Below are 17,923 nucleotides of genomic sequence, written 5' to 3'. Positions count from 1 at the left end.
TAAATATGAGATATCCATAACTTGATTGAGTTTCAAATAAAATCAAACTTACAACGGAAGCATTCATTTTATAATTTCAGGCATTAAAAACATACTTGGCCATCAGGAAACACCGCTTTGTAAACAGAACCTAGAGAACCCTCTCCAAGAAGGTTGTCCTCACTGAAGTTGTTTGTAGCAGATTGGATCTCTGCAACAGTGTATGCCTTTGCAGTTGCAGGAGTTCTGCTTCTTGAGAAACTTTTTCTAGAGATATTTTCAATTCTAATGTGACGAACAGAGGGTAAATGCCTTGGAGCAGTCGTTGCAGGAGACCCACTCACCGTGCTTTGGGAGTTCACTTCTGGTGTGGCAAGAGAACAGTCTATTGCAGTACCACCAATAAGGCAAGTAATAAGAAGATGCATATAAGATAGCTCCAGCCAAAATAATACAAGCAAGATGGCATACACAAGACAGAAACAAGTTTCACTTACTAACACCAAGTCAAGGGATTCTATGCTTACCCGAAATAGAAGATAAATGTGTATCATTTCCTCCTCCATCATGGCTTGTATTATTGTCTCTTTATCCACATTTTCCTTCTTAGAAATGTATTTTCCATTCTTATTTCCATCCTGATACAGGATTTAACCGCTCACCTTAAGCTTAAATTATTAACTATTGCCAACTGTATATCAAACAAATTTTACAAAAAATTTGGTTTTAAAGCATTTACAATGTTTTTACTTCTTTATAAGTGCTTTAAGCATAAAATATATTTCTAATCCTATCTTTTCAGCCTCAGATTTGATAGTTTCTTCCTGAAGAAATTGCTCATATTCAATAAATAAATGTTCTTCAGTTCCATTTAACTCTAGATGCAGCTATGAGTCATCAACAAGGTGTTCCCGAACAAATGGCATCTTAACAAATCACAGAGACCCAGTTGCAATACATGAAATAGTTCCTGGTCCATATTGCACAGATGGTGCACGTTACACAAACCTTCCAATAGCTGAACCCCATGTAGAAGACTCTCCCTCCCTCGCCAAAAGTTAGCTCATTGGGTGACCAAAATCTGGGCATAGACTACAGATCTAATTCTTTTATTTTTATCTAAGAAAGGTCAAAATAAGATGGAAGATTAAAATCATCAAATAGGGCTGATTTGATAACTACAACATAAAAATGCAACTTGTCAGTCCATACATAAATTTATCCCCAAACCAAACTCATTAAAAACAAGGTTCTCCCTGAAATTCATCTTAAACCAAGATCATTAAATAGAAATAAAGCCAAAAGAGTTTATATGCCATACAACAGATATAGAAAAGACATAAGCATGACTGATGGAACAAGGTTGTAGGAAGGTAGAACCTAAACCTAATAATAATGCTAACAGGACTACCTACAAGAGGAAAACAGCAGTACAATTAATAGAAGCAACACTGCACAAGGGGATGACATATCAATTTGTCATCAAAAATTACGCAGAGAGAAAGTTGCTCAGCTCCTAATGATTATTCAATCATGCACTAGAAGTTTAAAAGTCTTGTTTCAAGGTATGGATAGTCCAAGCTTCTTCAAACATTTTAGGGTGCATACCATTAATGAAGTAAAATATTTAATGGAATTTTCAAAAAATGGTTATTTTTCTTCACTTTTATTAGCCAATGTAATGTGTAAAAAGATCACAACAGAAAGTTTTGTGAAGATTCTTCCTAAATCACTCTCCCTTTCTTTTTACCTGAATCTCTTAAATAACCATATTATACCCTACTGCAGGCTATATCTATTCCTAATTTCTTGTGTACATGGAAGAAGAACCTTGTAAAGTTTATTAAATATAGAGTTAAAATGGATAAACTGATGCTTTGATCATATATCTTTTTCCAAAGTGGAATCTAGCATTAGACTCTTCAGTGGCTGAGATTTACAACTTTTCTGGAGGAACCATTATTTGGACCCCCCCCCCCCCCCCCCCCCCCTATTTTCAGGAGGAATTTGTTTGATTCGGAGCTGGAAGAGAGTGTGGAGCTGATGGGGCTGCTTCAGAATCAGAGGATAGATATAAATTTGGAGGATGAATGGAGCTGGAAATGGAATTCAGATGGTTACTTCTCTGTTAAATCCTTATTTCTCAAGCTGAACAGTTCAGGTCCTTCAGCTTTTCCTGCCAATCAGAATTGGAATCCAACAAGCCCCTCCAAGTCTAAATTTCTTGTTTGGACAATAGCTCTAGATAAATGTTTGACTAGATCTAACCTGGAGAGACGTGGCACCCAGAAACTACAGATCACTTGTGCATTCACTGCCCGATTTCCTCCCTGGTGTGGGGACATTTCCTGAAAGCTCTGGGTATTAACTAGGTTATGCCAAGATCAGTCAAGGACCTGCCGTGCTGTTGGAAAATTAAAGGCCTAAACAAGAAAGGAAAACTAGTTGGAAAACCATTACAGCAGCTGTTTTGTGGTCTGTTTGGGCTGAAAGAAATAATAGAATTTTCTGTAACAGAGTTAAAATCCCAGAAGAGCTAATGCAGAGAGCTGTAGGCAAGCTGATGTCTTGGGTGTCTGTTACTCAGGACTTTAAGAACCTTGAATTTGTCTCATTTGTTTAATTCTCAGTCTTGGTGAAGTCTGTAACTTGATTTGCTTCTAGACCTTCCTTTTGGTCTGGGAGTTGCTGTAATTTCTCTTTCTTGAATAAATTTACTTTACCTTTCAAAAAAAAACAGGGATCCATATATTAGGTCAAGAGCTATTTCATACTGAAGAACAATAAAAGAACTTCGCTGCCATAAAGGAAGCAAGAGTTCCAAGCTGTGAAGTAAAATTAGTAATTCAACCCATACAACCAAGAAGAAAGGGTTGAAATGACAAGATTGAACTCAGCAGATATATGAAGGAAGAATATGTTAAGAAAGTGAAGCAAAATCTGCAAATGATAGTTAAAATAAACTATCGTAGTAGCTACCGACTACCAAAGAAACAAGGTAAGGTCATATATTAGTTTTTCTAAATATAGGAATAGATTCTTTTGTGACTATTAAAGTAAATTATTGATATAAGAATGGTACCAGAAAATAAAAGAGGAAAACACAAATAACAGCAAAAGTATTAGGACAGAACATTGAAAAACTAGAGAATAATCAATTACATTTGTATAAAAAGAACCCAGATTAGCAAAGTGGTTGTTCAAACAGGATTATACCTATATAGGTACTGATTGGAAGAGAGTGTATTGAGCTAGCATTTGTCTCCAAGATCTTTTGCATACGTGAACGGGATCGATTAATGCGGACTGCAATAATGAATGCTGCACAGGTTACAATAAGAGTAACTCCACCAACCATAAAAGCTATCCCACCAGGACCCAACCTTTTTTGCCTGTTTTTTACTACCCTAAGGGAGGGATAGCTTGCAATGGCACTGGACTGTGTTCTTGGGGGGATGCTGATGTTCTGGTCAATAGGCTGATCCCCAGGAAAATCCCAGGGAGGATAACTGGCTACCGTACGAAACATATTTTCACCAATCCTAACAAGAAGTAGGGAGATAAATACTGAGTGCATCATTCAATAATGAATCAAACAAAGATAAATAGAAAAGTCATTCAAATTAGATAAAAGCTAACCATAGATTGTGTATATATTGGAATTCCCTTGGAATAACACCACTGAAGTTGTTATTTTGTATATTACTGTGACAAAGAAATACAATCAAAATTGTTATAAGATAATAATTTAAACAGAAATATGAAATAAAACAAAAATTAAATCTTATTGAACCCTACAGGTCAGTTAATGGAAGATTGGCCAACAGGATAACAGATCCGGTAAACTTGTTATTCTGTAAGTATCTGCACACATGCCACAAAAAAACATAGGTAAAAATAAAAAATAATAAAACAAATGTATCATTCACAATGCAGTACACATAAGTCTCATCCATTTAAACTTACAGCCTATTAAGATTTGTCAATGATCCAAATGAACTAGGGAGATCTTCAGTGAAATAATTGTAGGATAAATCCCTGAAAAATAAGATAAAAACCAATAATTACTATTTGACTATCAAGTACACTTCATATCGTGGAGGAATCATGTAGCCAACCACATAAATTTGGGATAAGAACCGAAACACCCTTTTCTTAATGACAGAATAAAACAGTAAGGCAGGCAACCAACTGCAGATATTTCAAGACATGATTCCACAGAAGAGTCCAAAAATGGATGGTAAAAGGGATCAAAAAGCAAGCTCATGACTATAAACAGCAATTAAGATATCTTAAATTGTTTCAAATTCATCTTGGAACCAAACAAATGGTAGTTAGCCAGTAAGGATGACAGATAACATTATAACTTGTGATTTTAATGAACCAAAAAAGTCCAGCATTATCTGTCTAAAGATTCAACAAGGACCACCAAACACAAGCTAACACCATAAGCAACAATCTAAATGAACAGCACTTAGAAAAATTAATCTAAAAATTTTGGTTTCAAAAGTTTCATCTATAAATGGAGTAATGGCCTGAACAAAATATGCATGTATCTGTTTCATTCCAGTTCATCTAAATTTGTTTTCAAATGTTATCTACAAATCAAATTAACCGCCCAACAAATCATACATGTTTCTTTTCACTCTACTTCATCTAAACGTAGTGAAGATGTCATACATTTCTTTTAGATTCTGCAAACCAGTAAATACATTTCCGATGGGACCAGATAAGGAATTGTGGCTAAGATTCCTGCACCAAGATATGACTCAGTACTCATAAACTAGAAATCATAAAATGCACAATTAGGGGAGAAAAACAACTCACAGATGATGTAGGTATTTCAAGGAAGTTAAGGAGTTCGGTATGTACTGGCTGAAATTATTGCATGCCAAATTTCTGCATTAACAATAACAGAGTAAATATAAACGTGAAAAAACTAACGTATTATCAAAGCATCATGCGGTAGGAACAAAACCGATGAAAACAGTAAACTTACATATGTGTGGCATTTGGGGGTAAACTGAAAGGAATTTCACCCTGAAGTTTATTGTTGCTGACATCCCTAATACAAGGGACCCACAAAAAATATATTAAAAAAAAAACAATTTCCGTAAAACGCACTGACCAAATTTCGCCCAATGACCTGCAAAAGTAACTCACAGCTGCTTTAAATTGAGGAGACCTGAGAGCTGATCCCCGAGATTTCCACCAAGGCCTAACCCATGAAGCTTGCTGCATGAAGGGAGTAGTTTAGTTGGGAAACTGGCAATATCCGCTGAAAAGAGTAGGCAGACAGACTAGGTAAATGAATAAAAAAAAAAGTAGCTACTGTGTTACATGAATATGACGGATGATCCAGAACATGAGACCCCTGTCCACGATTCCTCACAGGGATCCCCGCCGTTCAAGTTCCACCCCTTCAGCTGTGATGGGCAGTTCAAAGACGTGTAAAGATTCCGAAGAGCGGTGGCTGCAGAAGTAAAATGAAGAATCATCCCATGGGTAATGGGGGTATTTGATTAAACAGGGCTCAGTGTCATGAACATTGTATACGTTATATACAGCCCATAGAAGAAAGGGGTTAAGTACACTGCAGCTCAATGCAGTCATTCTCCCTAGAATAAACTATAGTGGGAATGATCAAGCGGATTTCTACCGAGATCACATCAGCGACCCACTGAATGCGCCCCACAACACATCCAAACCGTGCAATGGGAACATCTCCCAATGACTAGTACGGGAGATGTTCCCAGTGCACGCTCAGATGTGCATGTGAGGCGGCAGTGGGGCGCAGATGTGAATTCGTCGCTACCAATCAACCAGGTTATGGGCCCACAACTAGCAATTGGGTGTTTAACAGAAGAAGCATGAATAAGCCCAACAACTGACGTATCGGGTAGATAACAAATATCGCCCAATACAATTTTGTATCGTATCGGCAGTACAGTAATATAAAATGAATCACAGTGAAGAGATTTTCGTAAAAAACGAAAGAAGAAGAGACTAGAGAGTAAGAAACGAATTATAAAAACAGAGGACCGAAGGAAATACCGTCGACTGGATCAGTCAATCCATAGGTCGGCAAGACCAAAGGTACGGAAAGTAGAAATGCAGTGAAAAGAAGCCGAACATAGAAGATAGCCATTATTTCTGCGCGCTAGGCGGAATCAAGAACTGCAGATAAACGTGAAACCGTTAGGACACGAACAAAATACACAGTGAAACAAGGTGTGAGAAGCAGGAGATAATGGATGATGAAGCTCAAGAAAATGTTCAAGAACCGAATAAAAATACAAAGATACATAAAATAGTGTCTTCTTCACAAAAACCATCAGTTTAAGCGTGGAAATAGAAATTCAAGTAGATCATCGTTTCAGATCATAACGAAGTGAAAATTACAAACTATTCATAAAGTAAATAAAAAAACGCAAGGACACTCAGATTATAGACGAAAATCATAATGGAACAACCAAAACAGAGAACTCTGGACATTTAAATCGGAGCTGCAGAATGTTTGCAAAAAAACGTGGAAATCTGACATTCTTAACGAAAAATAAAATCAAAAAGAAGGAAAGCAAAACCCTCTAAACTTCTAATGAGAAATTCGTCTACAACCAACAGCAAATTCGAAAACATGATTCAAGAATCATGATAAAACAACAAGAAATTAGAGCTTGAATATCACCTTTAAACACTAAAGAAGCTTTCTTGGTTGCAGGCACAGAAAGAAACAGAGAGAGAGAGAGAGAGAGAGAGAGAGAGGCTGGTTCTTGGTTACAGGCACGAGAAGTTTTCCCAGGCCATGGTTCCAGCTTGGATTTTATAAAAGAGTTTGAAGGCGGGAATTTGTAGCTGTCAGCGTCCAAGTTAGCTACAGACTTACCGCCGTTAACCGTTTCAAAGCACGTGCCGTGAACGTGACTACCTTATCACCGGACACCGATTATATCAGAACCTTTTCTAGCCTGTCCCACTATTTATGAAATCCAACGGTTGCAAACATCTCCTCACTAGAGTTAATAGGGATGAAAACGATCGGATCGGATTCCAATCATATATCCGAATCCGATCCGATACTATAAATCTCATTTCGATCGATGGATCTCAAAAAGAACGTTAATTCGAATTTGAATCTGTTAAAGTATGTTGGATATGATCAATCCGATTTAATTTCTTTAAAATGAAAAAAACATAACAAGAAAAATAAAAAATACAAACATTGTTTTCACTTTTTTTGTCATATATAATTATATACATGTCTCATGTCTTTTTATAAAAAATTACAAAAACGCAATATATATATATATATATATATATATATATATATATATATATATATATTATTGACCTTGCCCGGTCATATTGTTAAGATTCCAATAAATTACACTATTGGATATCTTTTCCATGTACTCCAGCTAATAGCCAACAGCCAATTTTCTTTCTCGTGTTATCCAACGAAGAAGGTTGAACAATGGAAGATTGATCAACTCCAAAGTAGACATGTTCACAGGCTGGGCTAGGTTAGACTTTGTCTCTTTATTAGTAGAAAATGTCTAAGCCCAAGCTCAAGTCTGGCCCTGATATAAAGCCTAAAGTGGGGCTTCAAGCCAAAAGCTCAATTTAGACATAGAAACACCTACCTATTGTGTAGTTTAATCAATTAATATTATATTGATTTGGTAATAATTTAATAAATTAATATATATTATATATTATTTTTATATTGTATATTATTTATATATATTTTTATTATGTGTGATATTATCAAGCTAAGATTGGGTCTAGGCCTAAGATTTTACCTAAGCCCAACAAAAGAATGAGCCGAGTTGGGTCAATCCATTGGGCTACCTGGCTCATGAATAGGTATACTCTAAAGGGGATGATCGATGCCGTTTATCTGAAAAACGGTGTCACATTGGAGCCACGTTGGTGATTTCACTTTTCAATGCCTACCATGTTTGGTTCAGGCGATTTTTTGGAAAAATGATGAAAAATGGGCACACATCGTAAATCACATGCTTCCTGATAATTTGACATTTCATGCATCGGTGAGCCATTGCATCCAACAGTTATGTGGTGTGGCGCTTACGTGTATCCTAGATGTTATATGAGCTGTCCATAGTTAGAATGTTCCGGTGATTCTCGACCCATGGAAACTTCAAACACAATGGTAAGAAGGGTTTCACAGAATCTGTGCATTTTTCTTCTTTGCCGCTGAACTGTTTCCTCTCTCACTGCTCAGCCGTTGCAATCGTCACTAGAGGAGGTATTGTAATATTATTTAGATTTTAGGTTTTCTGTACTATTTCTCATGGGAAATTTTCTCTAAAACTGGCATTTTCTCGTTTTTATGTGTTCAAAGGAATTTACAGAGCATACTAAGTATTCGTGTAGTTCATTTTTCATCTCCGATCAAGAGGTAGATTAGTACAAATGAAAATGGTGGTACAATCTTATGAGTTGAGAAATTCTTTTATAAATTACTGGCACAATGGACTAGACAATGAATTTATCAAAAGACAACTCTACAGTTAAATTGAATCATGCTCATGGTCAAATGAAAGTGTTAAATGGTCGAATATGGAGACTTGGCATTGAAACTTACCTTCATTAGGTTTGGGGCTTTTGGTGTTTGGTGCTGGAAAGTGAGTGGTAAGAAGTGATTAAAGAGCACATATTAATGAAACAGCGAAACATGATTCATGTAGTATTGAATAAAAAGAAAAAGTATACCCATACAGTTGGGACAAGCCTTAATTCGGTGATGATGTGCAGATGTAAGTAGACATATTGAATTTGGGATGAGGCTGATGACCCAAGGGTATCCACTAAATTTTTACAATTCCATGTATGTGTTTTAATTAAAAGAAATTGTCCAAATGAAACGGTAAAGCCAAAATATTAACTCACAAACCATTAGGCCCAGTTCCACATGAATTGGGCCTAACAGGTGATTATTTGAAAATTAAATATGGTTTTATTACGTGTATTTTTTTTATTGAATCATTCACAGCCGTTGGATATGATGTCATTATTCATGTTGGGTTTTTGGATCCAACCCAACAATAATTTTAACTATTAGATTTGATATTTTAAGCTAGATATTAGAAATCAATTATCCAATTAATCTGAACCGTTCGATAAGCATCATTATATAATATGACATAATATTAGCAATGCATTATTATACAGAGTAATGGGTGCACATACATGAAAAACGGTGACGGAAATCACCATACCAAACAACCTTTCCACTTGAAAAGTGTTGCTTATTGCCTACGTGACAGAAACACTATCAAACATAAGGATGGTGTTTAATTGTGAAAAACGGGTTAGTAGGCGTAGACAGTTTTTTTTTTTTTTTCGAAAATTGATCCCAAAAGACACCCACACTACCAAACACCATCAAAGTCTAACTTCAAAGTAGATTCTCCTTTTTTTATACGATGGAGGAGAGTTTCATCATCATCATCCATGCTTTATCCCAACCATATGTCGTCAATTACATCTAGACTAATCTTGTTTCGCCAATCTATTATATTTAATGGCATATTTATCGTTAAATTATGTGTGCTTAAATTAATCATTTCTTATTACTTCTACCCCACTACCCATGTCCTATTTGGTATACAGGAGTGTTCATTAAATGGTCTAAACTACCAAACCGCACTAAACCAAACAGTAATTGGCGATTTGGTCTGCTTTTACCTTAAAACAGTTTGGTTTGTTTTCTAAATTTTAGAAAAGAGATGAAACCAAAACCATATTAAACCGAATTACTAATATATATATATATATATATATATATATATAATACATACGTTTAAACATATGTATGTATGTATTCATTTTACATTCCATACACCATTCTTGTTTGTTTAAATTTTTAATTTGTAATTTGATGCCCAAAGAGTCGAGTTCAAATCTCCGCCCCACAAGGGGCCACCCCACAGCACATCCCCGCCATGTATTGGGAACATCTCCCGATGATAGTACTAGAACTAGAGGTGCAAAGTGGGTCATGCCGTGCTGGCCCGCAAGTCGTCAAGGGTCTCGCCACCCTTCCCGGTGAAAATTTTGGGGGTCGGCGGCCCAGGCCCGTGGCCGAGCCTTGGGCCAGGTCGGGCCGTGCATCGGGCCAAAGCTATTTATTTAAAAAAATTGACAAAAAACTTAAAATTTTAATTTTATATGAATTTTGTGTATAAAATTGCTTATATATGTAATTATTAAATAAATTAGTATAATAAAATTAAAAAAAATATTTATTTTATTAATATATTATTATATAACTATAATTTATATAATATTATATAACTATATATAATATATATAAATATATATATATATAATATATAAAATATATGTGGGTAGTGCTGGACCAAGTGGCACAGCCCGCTCGGTCGTGCCGGCCCATGGACCTAAAACCTCAGGCCCAGCATGGCCCGCATGGTCGTGCTGGGCCGGTCCAAGTTCATGTCGAGTCATGCCGGACTGCGGGTAACACGACCCGATTTACACCTCTAACTAGAACCGATGATGTCATCATCAGGAGGTGTTCCCAATACATGGTGGGGATACGCTATGGGGCGTTGTGAGGCAGAGATGTGATCTCCAAGGAGTCATTTATGTTTTGAGGAAGTTTGAATATAATTTATATAATAATAATAAGTGGCACTTGTTAACATTTCAATTTGATATTTGAATTATATTTGTTATTTATGTAAGTATACTTAGGCTTTTCTAATTGGGTTAAACCCAATAGAATAACCCATAATGTACTATTATGAGTCTAGTTTGGTTTGGTTTGAGAATTTCTCAAATCATAATTTATTAGTTTGGTCTGAAATTTTCTCTAAATCAGACCCTTATAGCCCCTTCAACTTATAACAAATCACTTCTTTTGTTTGGTCTATTGATGATATTCTATGCACATGACCAAAGCATTTTTGTATACTTTCCCTCATTTTTTCAGGAGCTACTCCTAAGTTTCTATGGGTGAATTCATTTATGATCTTATCCCTTCTTGCTTTTCCATTTATTCATGTTAGTTGATGGAGGGTGATTTGGCCCGACCTTGTAGCATGGGTACACGTTGGTGTGACCTTGCTCAAACAGTGATTCAGCGTGACAGCGCAACGGTTGCAACCACAACTCGGAGGGAAGGTCCCATCGAGTTCAGCTCGGCAACTGGGTGGATAAGCTACTCGCCGGAAGTCGCCTTACCTGCATCTCCCCCCGGGGGTTAAGGCACTTCGGGGCGCCCCGAGTTCGGGGTACCCTGACCTCTCTTTGAGGCCCGAGCTCCTCCCAACGGACCTTGGGCCACTCCCAGATAGGAACGCACCGATTCACCTCTGGACACCCCGAGGCATAGACACCTCGGGTCAGCCAGCTCGGCATAACTTGCTACAGGCAGCTCGTCACTCAAGAGACAGCCCGGTGGAAGGTAATTCTTGGAAGGGTAGTTCGGCCTACCACAGGAAGGCTTCCTGCTCGACCCCCGTACCCGACAGATCTGGGATAGCCGCCATGTCCCTTGTCAGATAGTGTTGTTCCTGCCGGCTCTAGAAGGTGTCTTGTACCTGATAGGTATGTACCCTGCAGTGGCGATCCCGCGCGTGCCACCTCAGCCCTGTCTGTAACAACTGTGGTAGGCTGACAGTGGCGGTTATACCAGCCCTGTCAGAGGCTAGTAGGCCTGGTACAACAGAACTCTGTTATAAGGAGCCTGTTCTTAGAAAATAGGTATCTCGAAAATCTCTTGCGCTATCTCACTCTTAGCCTTTATCCTCTCTTTGCTTCTTGCGCAGAATACTGACTTAATCGTCGGAGCGTTCCCGCCGGGCAAACCCCTCAGGGATTCTTCTTCTTCCTCATTTCAGGTACCTCTTGGGAATCCATGCGAGTGCCAGCTAGGAGTGACCGGATTGCGCACCATCATTTGGCGCCGTCTGTGGGAAACGCTTCAAAAAGCCTTTCTCTAAACTTTCACAGTTCTTTTCTTCCTTGAAAAATTCAACACTCATGCCTTCCTCAAGCAACGTTGGACGAAGCATGGAGATGGATAACTCCAGGGAACAACCCCAGGTTCCCACGGTCTGCATAGGACAGTTCACCATTCCTCTCTCAGTGGACGGAATCCCCAGCCTGAATGTGCCGCGAGCAACGACACCTGTGGGTGTTCCCCTTCCTTCCTCTGTGGAAACAACCTTTGCTGAACCAACTGTTGTTCCTCTGGCAACCGACTAGAGCCAGCTTGACGACCTGGTGCAATGCATGCGGGCCATGCAAGCCCAAATGCAACAGCTCCAACAAAACCAGCTCTATCAGCAGCAAGTGCTGCACCACGTATCCCAGTACCACTACCAGCAGCAATTCCCCCAGCTGCCTCAACCTCAGCTTCAGCAGCCGCAGCTTCCACCTCAACACCCAACCTCACAGCGAGCTAGGTCTCGCCGCTAGGACGAACGCCCCTCTTGCAAAGGAAAAGCCCCTCAAAATCCTCCTAAAAGCCAGGCCTCCTCCCGTAGTAGACGAGAGACTGGCAGGCTACTACGCCCAACCTCTCCTCAGCATAGTGCAGAGAGAGGGAGAGTCCATTCGGGGCTATCTCAAGCGGTTCACCGATGCTTGTATGTAGATACCACGCCTGGACCCCGCCGTACGCCTTGCAGCAGCGAAGAAAGGCGTGACACACAAAGAGTTCAAATGGCACATGGTCGTCAACCAACCAGCGACCATAACCAAGTTTCTGAAGCTCGCAGACAAGTTCATAGCCACCGAAGAGGAGATCAACCACAAGGGCGAGGGCGCACCCGAAAAAAGGAAGAGGGAAGGAGAGTCTTCCAGTCAAGGGGACAGCCAAAAGAAGAAGGATACAGCTCAGGGTAAAAGCTGGGTCAATTGTTCCGATCTCCTGTAGCGGACCGAGCTGATTACACCCCACTAAACGCGAAGTGGGCCGAAATCCTGATGGCGATCAAGGATGCCCCATACGTGAAGTGGCCACCCCGTCTGAGGGGGAATCATAATGAGAGAAATAAGAATCTGTATTGCAGTTTTCACAAAGATCACGGTCACAGTACCGAGAGTTGTAAAAACCTCTGCGACAAGATAGAGAAGCTCATCCGTCGCGGATATTTGAGAAACTTTGTACAAAATAATAATAACAATAGTAAAAAAACAGGTCGGCAAGGGGAGCACGGTAAGGATGCTCCCGAGTCTAGCAGCAGACCGGCCAAACAGCCGCAGAGGCAGCCTCCGGAGGAGAGGCCAGTTCGGGGGACCATCCACATGATAGTGGGAGGTTCGATCGTTGCGGGTTGCACTTCAGCAGCAGCTCGGACGTCAGTTCGTGAGGCCACCCGGGAAGAGCAGAATCCCCCAAAGCGGCCGAGGACAGAAGAGCCAATTTTCTTCACAAAAGATGATGCGCGAGGGGTCCACTATCCCCACGATGACGCACTCGTAATAAAGCTGAGAATCAACGACTTCGAGGTCAGGCGCGTAGTCGTTGACTCAGGCAGCTCGGCCGACATCCTCTTCAAAGCTGCATTCGACTAGCTTCAATTGCAGAGAAGCGACCTGAAGCCTACAAACACTCCTTTGGTGGGCTTCAGCGGAGAAGAAAGTCCGGCCTCTTGGGAAAATAACAGTACCTGTGGAAGTCGGCACATGAACTTGTGTGGTCAGATTCAAACACAACTTCCTAGTGGTCGCGACCCCCTCCCCCTACAATGCCATAATAGGTCGACCGATCACCTATGTCCTACGGGCAGTGGTCTCCACTTACCATTTAACTATGAATTTCCCAACAGACTTCGGTGTGGGGGTAGCACGGGGCGACCAGCTCGAATCTCGCAAGTGCTATGTCGCCGCCCAGAAGGAAATGACCAAGGTGACCGACGACCTCGAACTGGAGCGGCCTATGGAGCAAGGCGAAGAACGAGCCACGCCCACGGAAGAAACAGTCGTAGTCCCGACCTCAGCGACAGACTCAGCTCGGACGCTTCAGATCGGTGCTTTCGTCTAGGAGCCTCTACGATCCGAACTGGTAAGCTTCTTACTTCAAAATTTAGATATTTTTGCATGGTCCGTGGCAGAGATGCCCGGTATAGACCCCGACCTCATAACTCACAAGCTGAATACTGATCCTGTAGTTAGGCCCGTTAGACAGAAGAAACACAACCTAGTCCCGGAGCGGTGGAAAGCGGTCGACGAGGAGGTCGAGAAGCTCCTCGCAGCTGACTTCATAAGAGAAGTCCACTACCCTAGCTGGGTAGCCAACCCCGTCCTAGTGAAGAAGGCCAACAGCAAGTGGCGCATGTGCGTCGACTACACCGACCTAAACCGGGCCTGCCCAAAAGACTGCTTCCCGCTCCCCAGAATTGACCGCTTGGTGGACGCGACCTCAGGGCACGAGTTGCTAAGTTTCTTGGATGCTTATTCGGGCTATAACCAAATCAAGATGGACCCGACGTACGAAGAAAAGACTGCCTTCATCACGGAGTTCGGTCTATACTGTTACAAGGTTATGCCCTTCGGGTTGAAGAACGCAGGGGCAACCTTTCAACGGCTTGTAAATAAATTGTTTGCGCCACTAATTGGCAGAAAAATAGAGTGCTATGTAGACGACATGGTCGTCAAAACTCAATTCTTACATGAATTAATACAAGACTTGCTTTCTGTTTTTGAAATTTTGCGTAAGTTTAATATGAGACTGAACCCAAACAAGTGTGTATTTGGTGTGACCTCGGGCAAGTTCCTAGGATACATCGCGGCATCGAGGCCAACCCGAAAAAGGTTAAGGCCATCTTAGATATGAGACCACCCCGGAAGTTAAAGGAGGTTCAGAGGTTGAATGGCCGCATAGCCGCCCTGAGCCGCTTCATGTCCAAATCGACGGACCGATGTCTACCATTCTTTAAGGCAATTAAGAGAAAAGGGTTCGAGTGGACCCAAGACTGCCATCTCGCGTTTGACGAGCTCAAAAAATACCTTGCTAGTGTACCGATCTTAACCCAACCCAAGGAGGGCGATGTTTTGGAACCGTACCTCTTGGCGAGCGACGAAGTGGTCAGTTCGGTACTAATAAAGAAAGTAGATCGGGTCCAACAACCCATCTATTATGTTAGTAAAATATTGCAGGGAACAGAGACGAGATGTCCAGCTCTGAAGCAAGTCTTACTTAAGCCCGAGGTCTCTGGTCGGTTGACGAAGTGGGCCGTTGAGCTCAGCGAATATGATCTCCAGTACAAGCCGCAAACTGCCATTAAGGCCCAAGCCTTAGCAGATTTCATCTCCGAGTGCACATTCAGCTCCAAAGTCCCCAGGCCGGTCGAGTCCGAGCCCCGTGAGGAAGCAGCCAGTGTGGCATCTCTCCTAGTTCGGCCAAGCGCGAGCTGGGATGAGGAGTCCTAGATCCTTCACGTAGATGGCTCCTCGAACCAACAGGGCAGTGGAGCCAGAATAGTTCTGCACGGCCCAAGTGGCACGAAACTAGAGTACGCGCTACGCTTCGAGTTCGCGGCATCCAACAATGAAGCGGAGTACGAGGCGTTGATAGCTGGACTAGCTCTAGCTAGAGAAGTAAAAGCCAAGCACATCGTCATCTGCAACGACTCCCAGCTCATGGTCAACCGGGTCACCGGTGAGTACGAAGCTCGCGAGCCAACCATGATCGCCTACTTAGCCAAAGTCAGGGAGGCCCTGCTCAACTTCCAGTCACACTTTATCAGGCAAATCCCTAGGTCAGAGAACGCTGAGGCCGACGCCTTGTCCAGGTTAGCCAGCACCAGCGATGTCACCATGAGAACCGTGTACATAGAGGACTTGCCTCGGCCTAGCATTCTCGGGGGGCAGAGGAGGTCGCTCCCGTCGTCCATGCAGAGTCAAGCTGAATTGACCCACTTGTGAGCTTCTTGCTACATGGGACCCTCCCTGCATATCGCAATGTAGCCAGAAGGGTGCAGCGCCAGGCAGCCAAATACGTCATGATAGACGAACGGCTATACCGGAGATCTTACACGCTCCCCTACCTGCGTTGCTTGCGACCTACCGAAGCCGAGCTCGTACTCCGTGACACTCATGAGGGATTGTGCGGCGAACACTTGGGGGGTAGGGCCCTCGCCCAGAAGGCACTCCGACAGGGGTATTATTGGTCAACAATGAAAGCAGACGCCATCGAGCTCGTTAGGAAATGTGGCAAATGCCAGAGACATGCCAATATTCACCACCAACCCGCTGCTGACCTCAAGTATCTCACTAGCCTGTGGCCCTTTGCACAGTGGGGCATCGATCTACTTGGGCCATTCCCGCCAGCAACGGGTGGGAGAAAGTTCTTAGTAGTAACAGTGGACTACTTTACCAAGTGGGTAGAAGCCGAACCCCTTGTAACGATCACAGCTCAAAATGTTCAGAACTTCTTTTGGAAAAACATCGTGTGCCGCTTCGGATTACCTCGGGTATTGATTTCTGACAACGGCAAGCAATTCGAGGACATCAAATTTCAAGACTGGTGCCAAGACATGGGAATCCGGCAGAATTTTACTTCAGTCGCACACCCTCAAGCAAACGGCCAGGCAGAAGTCACGAACAGAGCCATCCTCCGCGGATTAAAGGCACGGCTGGACCGAGCTAAAGGATTAGGGGCAGATGAACTACCCAGTATTCTATGGGTCTACCGGACCACGGAGAAGACCACCATAGGAGAAACACCCTTTAATCTCAACTACGGCACCAAAGTAGTGATCCCTGCAGAGATCGAAGTACCTACGCTGCGACTAGAAGCATACAGTGATCAAACAAACGAAGATGAGCTACGTACCAACCTCGATCTACTCGACGAAGTAAGAAACCTCGCGTACATCAGGACCGCAGCCTACCAGCAGAGAGTAGCTCGGTACTATAACGCTAGGGTCAAGAAGCGGAACCTCCGCGTGGGCAACCTGGTCCTTCGTAAAATTATGGTACCAGAGCCCGATGCTGGCAAGCTCGGGTCCAACTAGGAAGGTCCTTCCCGAGTGAAACGAGTGCTTGGGGAAGGAACGTACGAGCTTGAGACCCTCGAAGGGAAACAAGTACCTCGGGCATGGAATATTGTCAACTTAAGACAATACTATCTATAAGAATTGGGTTGGCCACGAGCCACCCCCAAAGCCTAAGGGCCAGAATACCGAGCTAACATGACCTCGGCACAACAGGACCCAGTCGCCTCTATGGCATGGGCAGACTCTGAGAGTGGTCCACGAGCCACTCCTCCAGCCTAAGGGCTGAAACGCCAAGCTAATAAAGAAACCTCGACAGCGTACAAGACTTAGTCACTCCTTCAGCATGAACTAGGTACATGCAGCGCCCAAGGTGCAGACAGGTTGGGCGTATACCCTACTATTTCGCTCACCTCGGTGTACACAAGGCTACCCCTACTAAAGTAATGGAGTACAGTTCAGGAACACAGCGGTTGACAAAACTCCCACTTTGCGCAATTAGCCTAATAGCCTAACGGTTCGAAACAAAGCGATCACTTCGGAAAATAAATGAAAGACTCACTCAAATACTCAACAAAGTAAGGTTTTTATTACGTAAATGTCGTTACAAAAGTCTGTTATAAGAAAAATAGAGAGAAGACTAAGCATGTAAGTACAAAGCCCCGAGCATCTTCTGCTTCATCTTCAGCACCCTCATCCTCAGAATCTGGATCATCCTTTGACTGACGCACGATGTCGTCAGTGATCCGTGAAGTGGTGATGGCGCTCGTATCCAGGTCGGGGTAGAGGTGTCTGATTAGCCACCGACTGAGCTTGAAGCCCTTGCGGTAGGCCTCGGTCATCACATCGTCAAACCTTGAAGAGCTGACATAGTCGATGATGGCCTAAGCTTTGGCCTCCTTGAGAGCATCCTCAAAGCTCGCGGTCTTCTCTTTAATATCTTCTTGGAGGCA

The 17,923-nt window shown here is 42.2% G+C and overlaps 1 protein-coding gene across 5 annotated transcripts in view; it reads right to left on the bottom strand.

The window, feature by feature from the left end:
• The window catches only part of SRF2 (STRUBBELIG-receptor family 2), a 40,653-nt gene that overhangs the window by 1,685 nt on the left and 21,045 nt on the right, over positions 1 to 17,923 (bottom strand). For 3 of the 5 annotated variants that reach the window (XM_088891864.1, XM_088891863.1, XM_010259123.3), the window contains exons 3-13: positions 6,034 to 6,156; positions 5,320 to 5,452; positions 5,143 to 5,214; positions 4,979 to 5,044; positions 4,807 to 4,878; positions 4,660 to 4,731; positions 3,946 to 4,017; positions 3,778 to 3,843; positions 3,619 to 3,684; positions 3,196 to 3,521; positions 96 to 364 (exon numbers count right to left, since the gene is read on the bottom strand). In XM_088891864.1, the coding sequence (XP_088747990.1) occupies positions 96 to 364; positions 3,196 to 3,521; positions 3,619 to 3,684; positions 3,778 to 3,843; positions 3,946 to 4,017; positions 4,660 to 4,731; positions 4,807 to 4,878; positions 4,979 to 5,044; positions 5,143 to 5,214; positions 5,320 to 5,452; positions 6,034 to 6,127 (1,308 nt within the window). In that variant the 5' untranslated portion in view covers positions 6,128 to 6,156. Of the gene's footprint in view, positions 1 to 95; positions 365 to 3,195; positions 3,522 to 3,618; positions 3,685 to 3,777; positions 3,844 to 3,945; positions 4,018 to 4,659; positions 4,732 to 4,806; positions 4,879 to 4,978; positions 5,045 to 5,142; positions 5,215 to 5,319; positions 5,453 to 6,033; positions 6,157 to 6,667; positions 6,765 to 17,923 lie in introns of those variants that run through there. The other 2 variants (XM_010259122.3, XM_088891862.1) reach the window with 2 other exon arrangements.

The sequence above is a fragment of the Nelumbo nucifera genome, chromosome 7 (assembly GCF_055504915.1).
Source record: "Nelumbo nucifera cultivar China Antique chromosome 7, China Antique-T2T, whole genome shotgun sequence".
Classification (NCBI taxonomy): domain Eukaryota; kingdom Viridiplantae; phylum Streptophyta; class Magnoliopsida; order Proteales; family Nelumbonaceae; genus Nelumbo; species Nelumbo nucifera.
Note: the sequence above shows the minus strand (reverse complement) of the source record. Positions and strands in the feature narration are given on the sequence as shown.